The 8458-nt window shown below is 54.5% G+C and overlaps 1 protein-coding gene across 2 annotated transcripts in view; it reads right to left on the bottom strand.

Annotated features, from left to right (window-relative positions):
• TMEM63A (transmembrane protein 63A) overlaps positions 1-8458 on the bottom strand; it is a 33637-nt gene continuing 25179 nt past the window's right edge. Inside the window, exons 16-24 of one of the 2 annotated variants that reach the window (XM_007454470.1) lie at positions 8165-8271; positions 7936-8022; positions 7401-7463; positions 6296-6458; positions 4618-4723; positions 3025-3192; positions 2186-2301; positions 1773-1835; positions 1-511 (exon numbers count right to left, since the gene is read on the bottom strand). In XM_007454470.1, coding sequence (XP_007454532.1) covers positions 344-511; positions 1773-1835; positions 2186-2301; positions 3025-3192; positions 4618-4723; positions 6296-6458; positions 7401-7463; positions 7936-8022; positions 8165-8271 — 1041 coding nt within the window. In that variant the 3' untranslated portion in view covers positions 1-343. The remainder of the gene's footprint in view (positions 512-1772; positions 1836-2185; positions 2302-3024; positions 3193-4617; positions 4724-6295; positions 6459-7400; positions 7464-7935; positions 8023-8164; positions 8272-8458) is intronic. The other variant, XM_007454471.1, reaches the window with a different exon arrangement.

The raw sequence follows: 8458 nt of genomic DNA, 5'->3' as shown, positions 1-8458 counted from the left end.
AATCATCAGGGGCATCATCCCGGCCACAGAGCTGGGCACTTATGCAGAAGGGGGACTTGGAAATAAACAGAGCCTCCGGCAAGCAAGGGAGAGTCCAGAGCTGCACATCCTCCTCTTACCACTGCTAGGACTAGAAAAGACCACCACCTGATGGCAGTCCTGCACTTCCGCCTCAACCAAGGGCCACAGCCCCTTTCTGCTCCCATCATTTTAGAGCTGTTGTGCTTAAAACAGGTGGAAAGAAGTCCTGACTTGGTTGAGGTTGGAGTCAAGCCACTTCACCACCTGTGTCTCTTCCCCTCCCAACTCCCCGGGTCTGGACCAGCCCGCAGCTCTCCGGCCCTCAGGCCTCCTGGCAGGCGGCCGCCACGCTGTCCGCAGGGCTCTGATCCAGGCACTGCCGTGGGACGGTCCCACTGATGTTGTGGACTGCACCGTAGGTCTGCTGCTGCTGCGGGGACAGGGCTGTTTTCTCCGAGGACAAGCTGTTCAGAATCCGGGGCACGTAGGACTGCCAACAAATGGGGGTGTTAGTGCTTGGGTGGGGTGGGCATGAGAGTCCCTATCCCGTTCCTCCCCTACCGCCCCGCCTCCCTCCAGCCGGAAGACACACAGAATGCTCATGAAGGACACATAAAGAAATAACATCAACCTAGGACATCAGGACCTAAAATATGCCAACTGCAGATTTTCCTAAGAGCCAGAGCAAATCAGAACACACAGTCACGGTTCTCCTGGTCATAGAGAAGAAAGCACACACACCAATTTCTCAGAGGAAACAAAACTTTTCCTGGCACTGGATTCTAGAAGAATTTCTCACTTTATGTAGGAAACAGGTCTCTCTACACAGGGCAGGCTTAGAATGCTGTCAGTGGGACTTCTGAGCAGCTGACCGACTCTGTGTAGGTTCTGTTTCCTCTCAATCCCAGACTCCAGCTGCCGACCTGAACCAGGCTGAGAATGAGAGATCTGCATCATCCACCTGCCCTGTCTGGCGGGCATAGTCACAGGTGTGCCTCTGGGTAATGAATCTTCCTGAAACCTTCTCTGGGGCTGATCCAAAGACAGACACTGATAAGAGTGCCTGACACCCGAGAGGGAGCCACTGGAAAGAATGCTGCCGCTGATCTAGATCGGCGCTGTCCCAGCCCTGTCTGTCAGGCCCGGGCGGTCACAGCTCCACAGCTCCGGGAGCCTGTGGCTCCACCTTCCTTTCCCAACCCCACCCTAGGAGCAGGACCCTGGAGGCCGGAAGCAGGGAGAACCAGGAAGGAAAGGAGTCCTGGTGTCTTTCTAACACTGTGCCCCCCTCCATAGCAGGTAAAACGTTCATTTGTTGAATCCAGAGGGGAGTTAGCGTGACACCCTCTTGGTGCCTAGCAAAGGACCTCACACAGGCAGGTGCTGGCGAAATGCTCTGATAGAGCTTCATCAAACCGCAGGGCCTTGCCATACGGCTTCACTAAAGGCCCAAGCTCACCAAGCATTAAATATGCAGAGAAGGAAAGTGAGCAGGCAACTGAAACCGAGGGAGATGGGTATACATCATGGCAAAACTAATTATCTTCTGGTGATGGATGTGGCTTCACACACGCAAGAGAAAACATCCGGAGGGACCAGGGATTCCTTCTCAAGTGACGTTAATTCAGAAACCCGCCCGGCACGTGATCTAGGGACTTCTGTCTTGACAGGAGAGGATCAAAGCAGGTTTGCAGGGCCCACCTGGTCGGGGCCGGTGCAGATGCTGACGCTCGGCTAAGAACCGCACTTACGGTGAACGGTGAAGGTACGTGGGCCCCTGCCTCACTTCCTTTGTCACACGCCGATTCTTCCGTCTGCAGACAACAGCAAAAACTTGCGATGATAAACAAAACCGATCTTCCTGAACTAACACCCTCTAAACAAACAGACGACTAACGCCCAGAATAATAGTACCAGCTGGCACAAAGCTCCCAGCGGCAGCCCAAGAGAGGATGGTGTGGGCAGTGCAGGGAGCAGGGAAGGGGGCAGGGAGGGAAGCTACACATCACACCCAGCTACCCACGCCTTCCCCGTGGATAAATAAAATCTGGAGAGGGCTGTTAATCTGTTGATCTGCGAAGAGGTGGAGATGGGATGGAGAATGAAGCCACCATCTCCTCCTCCCAGCCCCTGGCTGGGCAGCAGTGTGGGAGGGGCCCTGTACCTTGTAGTTCAGAGGGCTGAGGTGCTTGAAGCATCCAAAGCAGGCGTAGGCCAGGCAGACCAGGATGGTAAGCAGAAGCACCAGGAAGGTGAACACGGTGAGGGGAGCCTTCAGACCTGCGGACAAAGAGATGCCAGCCTTGGCGGCGGGGAGCTCACACCTGGTGCAGGAACTGTGTGTGGCTTCTCTCTCAGGCCGAAGACGAAGAGAAGGCATCACCCACCCCCTTCCCACCATCTCCAGCAGCTGGGATGGTATCTTCACAGGCAGGGGCACAAAGGGTGACCCACTGAACAGCTGGCGTTATCCCTGGTCCGATTTCAGGTACTGGGGCACCGAGTCAAAGGCAAGTTGCCAGCTTCCCTGCTGGGTCGGTTCCCTCCAGTCTCCAGTGCCCTTGGCAGAGTCACACATCTCTTCTGCCTCTTCCTTTTTCTCAAGAGTGGCAGTTCTCCCTCCTGCATGTCCCCACTGCCTCCACACTGTGAAGTGTGAGGACCTGGGCCCATCCACACCCGCAAAGAGCATCACGGACTAGCTTCCCCCTCTCTGGTTCAGCCCCTTCATAGCTGGTAAAGGGACCATCTTCTCTGTAAGGCTGCCTGGGGCAATCGACCTGGCCTTCACCAGGTTACACCTGACCTCAGGATAGCTTGGAACTGGGTTGTCAGCTCTGTACGCAATCAGCCCTCACCCTTGGGGTACCACCTTCTGATTGGACACCGAGTTGATGCTCTTAAAAGAGGAAGGGATTTGACTGGCTGGTGTGGATGCGGGAATAGGAGGCTGGGTGTTGCCTCCTGCCCTCCACCCCCGCCCTAGTCAGAAGGGCCACTCACCCAGGCGCAGGAAGGAAAAGAAGTAGAGCCAGAAGAGGCACAGGATGGGAGCGGCCAAGGCCTGGTTCACGGCTGCGAAGTGGATTCTCTTCTCCAGCTTTGCCGGGAGGTAGGCAAAGTAGAGGTTGTGCCGGTCGACCATGTGCTTGAGCAGGATGTAGATGAGGCCTGCAGGGCCAGGGCTGTGAGCTGGACAGTGGCCGGGCCGCAGGGGCCACTCAACGCCCTTCCTCCTGGAGGTGGCTATTTGTGCCGGGAGCTGGGCTGGGGCTGCGGCTGGGCTACGTGCATGTCGTGGCTCCTACTGATTCCTCTCCCCGCCCCGCCCACCTCTCCCCCTCTCTCCCCTCCCCACGTCCCCTTCCTCCCTCCCAGCCCCTCTCTGACCCAGGGAGTAGAGGTGTCTGTGCTGCTGCCCCCACGGAACATTGAAATTCTAGGACCGTTCTGGGGAAAGAGGCGATTTTACACCCAGCGGCCTGGCCTCAACTTCCTCCCACACTGAGCCCCCCTCCTCTGCACCCCTCAGCGCTCCCACGCTCCGCTCCTCCCACCCAAGCTGACCCCCTGTACTGTCACTGCCAACAGATGCCCGAGGGTCTAAACCAAGGGATGGCACAGCAGGTGGGTGGGTGCTGCCTTTTCTATTATGTCAGGTTCTTTAAAAACACTTTTTGTTGTTGTTTTGAAAGAGTAATACTATCGTAGATCTTTAAAAATAGTACGAGGGCTTCCCCGGTGGCGCAGTGGTTGAGAGTCCGCCTGCCGATGCGGGGGACGCGGGTTCGTGCCCCGGTCCGGGAAGACCCCGCGTGCCGCGGAGCGGCTGGGCCCGTGAGCCATGGCCGCTGAGCCTGCGCGTCCGGAGCCTGTGCTCCGCAACGGGAGGGGCCGCAGCAGTGAGAGGCCCGCGTACCGCAAAAGAAATAAATAAATAAATAAAAAGTACGAGAGAGTATACGGGGAAAACTAAAACTTCCTCCTTTCCCTAAACCACAGCTATCACTGCCAACAGCCTCCTGGGTGTTCTGTTTCCTTCCAGACGCTTCCATTTGTCTGCCAGCTCCTGATGGTGTATTTTAATTGCAAGACCTTGACCTTCTAAGTCAAACAGTCCTAAGTTCATATCTGGGCTCTACTCCTCACTAACAAAGCGTTAAGTGTTTCATCTGTGAAAAGGGGACAGAAACAAGACCTGCCTTGAAGGATAGAGAATTAAGTGTGACAATCCACGTGGAGAGTGACAGTGGCTGCCAGAGCCAGGACACAAACACGAGAGCCTCCACCAGTGCTGCTGGCACTGTCCTAGCTGCTGCCGGAGGATCAACCAGGGATGAAGCGGTCAGCCGGCAGAGGCCCTCAGACCAGGAGGGGTACTAAGAGAGCTCGCAGTTTGGAAGGCCCGTGGAAGGAATCCACGAGAAGTGAAATTAAATTTGGTGTCCCCTGTGGCTCCTTGGCAGCTTATGGTTCCTGTGGCTACAAGAGGCCCTCTGTTTGTGGGGCTCCATGACGCCCTGCTGATGGCTGTCCTGGGGTGCTCGGCAGAATCAGCCATCCACCTACCCTGGGACCGGCCCCAGGGTCACTCACCGAACGGCACGATGATGGGGCAGGTGATGCTGTAGGCCATGATGACGGTGAAGACACACAGCATCCACGCATACATGGCTCCAAACTCGTACTCGAAGGCCTGGTTCTGGGAGGGGGAGGTGGTGAGGGGCTTAGGGGTTTGGTCCACACCAACCCGCCTCTGTGCACTCCAAGTGGTCGGGGAGAACACAGTGCGGGAGGACTTTGGAAGTGGGAGCCTCACCGCGCCCCTCACCTCTCAAGGCCCCTTCTGTCCCTCCACAAGCCTCCTCCAGCTTCACCTGGCTCACACCCAGACCTCGAAAGGCACAATGACTCGTGTTTTCGTAGTGTTTCTCTTGTTCTAATCCTGTCTACACAACAGGCCTGTGAGCCCCCAAAGGGCAGAGGGGGTACATCTGACTGTAGAGTGATCCTCCACAGACTGTCAGACCCAGCATCACTCCGCCCCTTCTAGCCGTGTGTCCTGGGCCAAGCACTTGAGCTCCCGGTGGCTTAGTCCGTGAGTCTGCAAAGCAAGCTCCAGTAGCGCCCATCTCACGGTGGGCTCTGAGGATTAAATGACAGGATGCAGGGCTCCTCCTCTTATGGTTCCCACAGTGGCAAAGGAGAATCAAAGAGAACCCCACACACCCAATTTAGAGAGTCCTGGAACAAATGCCACCAGCCCAAAATGCTTTGACCTCTGCAGTAATCTAAGAATTTATGCAAATGAAGGTCCATGGGAAAGAAGTGTGTGTGTGCGTGTGTGCGTGTGTGTGTGTGTGTGTGTGTGTGTGTGTGTGAGATCAGCCCGTTTAAAATGCAAAAATCCCCACTCTCTCCTCCAGCCCGAGTCAGCATGGAGGATGACCTAGCCAGGCCCTCACCCAGGCTCGCGCCCCTCACCTCTCAAGGCCCCTTCTGTCCCTCCACAAGCCTCCTCCAGCTTCACCTGGCTCACACCCAGACCTCGAAAGGCACAATGACTCGTGTTTTCGTAGTGTTTCTCTTGTTCTAATCCTGTCTACACAACAGGCCTGTGAGCCCCCAAAGGGCAGAGGGGGTACATCTGACTGTAGAGTGATCCTCCACAGACTGTCAGACCCAGCATCACTCCGCCCCTTCTAGCCGTGTGTCCTGGGCCAAGCACTTGAGCTCCCGGTGGCTTAGTCCGTGAGTCTGCAAAGCAAGCTCCAGTAGCGCCCATCTCACGGTGGGCTCTGAGGATTAAATGACAGGATGCAGGGCTCCTCCTCTTATGGTTCCCACAGTGGCAAAGGAGAATCAAAGAGAACCCCACACACCCAATTTAGAGAGTCCTGGAACAAATGCCACCAGCCCAAAATGCTTTGACCTCTGCAGTAATCTAAGAATTTATGCAAATGAAGGTCCATGGGAAAGAAGTGTGTGTGTGCGTGTGTGCGTGTGTGTGTGTGTGTGTGTGTGTGTGTGTGTGTGTGTGTGAGATCAGCCCGGTTAAAATGCAAAAATCCCCACTCTCTCCTCCAGCCCGAGTCAGCATGGAGGATGACCTAGCCAGGCCCTCACCCAGGCTCCTTACACCTCCTCTCCTCACAGCCCTGGGCCCAGTTGAGAGGCCCTGAGCAGAGTGCCCGGCACTTAGCAGGCGGCTGGGTAAACGCGGGCGGCGGGGAGGCTCTGGGACGAAGGCGGCACCCACCCCCACCTTCTGTACCTGCTTGATGTTCCTGCGGTCGGCTGCAGTCTTGGCCATGACCATGCGGAAGGTGTAGAGGGTGAGGCCGGGCAGCCGCAGCAGCTCCATGCCGTTGCCAATGAAGGCCGAGGCGATGACATAGTTCACAAAGAAGGCGCCCTGGTCGGGCAGGAAGACGCACCTGGGGAGCCACCGGGTGTGAGAGCTGAGCGCCCCGAGAGGGAGAGGGACCCGTGACTGGGCAGAGATGAGACTCAGAACTGACCATGGATTTGGCCATCTGGAAGTCACTGTCAACCTAGACCCGAGCTGGTTGGGTATGGGTGTGTCTGTCTGTGGCTGCCAGCTCCCAAGCCCTTAGTTTACCCAGCGAGAACCCATTTAAGAAAATTCACTCTATCCTTTCAGATAGGCACGGCCAGGCTTCCCTGTGAGCAGTCCTTTGGAAAAGTCTATCTTGGACATTCGGGCCTACATTAGGACTTAAAGTATAGTACAGTAGGGGCTGGGGATGAATCCCAGCTCTGTCTCTTAACTAGCTGGGTAGCCTTTTTTTCTTCAGCATGTTTGGGCCTCAGTCTCATCTGTAAAATGGAAATAGTCAAATTTCTGACTCATAGCTTGTTTTAAGATTAAATGAAAAAAAGAATCAAGCATTTGGCATAGCATCTTCTTAAATAACAGCTATTACTATTAAGTGGGTTCGGTACGAGTTGAAAATACTAACGAGGACACACATTAGAAATAAGCTCAACTCCTCTCTCCTAGCAAAAATAATCCTGGACCAGACAGTCATTCTGGTTGCAGTGTTAATTATTATTCTCCTTCCCCCTTCCCTGGCACCACTGAGACCCAGCAGTTCCTTCTCCCCAGGCGGTTCTGTTCTCAGTAAGTAAGTTTCAAAGAATGAATGAGAACGCCACTAATTGAGTTTCAACCTAAAAGATTAACCACATTTCTGCACTTGTAGCACAAAGTGGGTCAGTTCCCCCTGTGCAGCCCCGCCAGGAACCTGCAGTGGTGTGGGGAGTCCACAGGCTCAGAAGGACAGACAACCCTCCCCCCACTGCAGCCCCAGCCCCTGGGGGACGTGGCTCCAAAACTCAGCCTGGCTGATACTTACTCCAACCTGACAGAGGCCTCCGAGGAAGTTTTATCAAAGAGCCACCGGAAGAAAAAATCCAAACTGAAAGAAAAATGAATCCCGTAAGAACTTATTTCCAACAGTCCATGTGATCACTGCACATGTTTTCATTTTCTCCTGCTTTCTGCTTTTTTTTTTTTTAAAAAAAAAAGGCCAGATCTCAAGATCTACCCTGGTTCTCTAAGATGCTGCTTATTATACCATAACTCATCATACCATTCTGCTTTAACAGAAACTTCCTTCCTCAAAATAACCAAAGCCATGATTAGACCCTCTCCCTAAGTGGAAGGTCCATGGTAAGTTTCATTTTCAAGCTTTTTTTTTTTTTAAGGCAGAAAGATCATATCTCTGGAAGAATCAGTGGGCCAGCACAATTGCATGCCAAGTGAGTGCGACAGGTTTAAATGTTGTCAGGAATTTGCAACCGCTCCCAAAGCATCTGCATTTTCTTGAGGACAGTGTTCTCTGTTGTGACCCTGGTTCTGAGTTTAGAGCAGGAGGTGGTAATATGTACCTGGTGAGGCCCAGGGAGGGCAGAATCAACACCATGAAGATCAAGAATATGTAGACCTTGGTCATCATGATTCGGTTTTCCCCGGACCTGCAGGAAGTCAGAGGTGAGCCGTCACAGTCCCTCAGATGCACCGGGCGTCCCCAGTAAGGCCCCGGCTGTATGCCCGTCACACTGGCGGGGTGGGGGCCTCAGAGACACCCACCTCAGGGGCGAGCCCCAGGGAACTCACTTGGTCCAGTGGGACTCCAGCAGCGTAGAGTAGTAAACGACGGTGGGCAGCAGGGCTGAGAAGGACCACAGGAGGAGGGTTGGGAAGAACTGGCTGATGATGGGGTCCTAGAAAACAGTCCACAGCAGAGAGAGCTGTGAGCCCTGAGGGCTTTGGGCCATGACCTGTTGGCATGGTGACTCAGTGACCTCTGGGATCTTGGTCACTTTTGTCCCCCAGAAGCAACATTGTACCTGGTACAGGGTAGATAATGTTGGCCGAACAGACAGTAACAGCACCTGACATTTGTACGGT

This window comes from Lipotes vexillifer, unplaced genomic scaffold, assembly GCF_000442215.2.
Source record: "Lipotes vexillifer unplaced genomic scaffold, Lipotes_vexillifer_v1.1 scaffold634, whole genome shotgun sequence".
NCBI classification, from domain to species: Eukaryota; Metazoa; Chordata; class Mammalia; order Artiodactyla; family Lipotidae; genus Lipotes; species Lipotes vexillifer.
The sequence above is the reverse complement of the archived record's forward strand: the minus strand, read 5'-3'. Positions and strand labels throughout refer to the sequence as shown.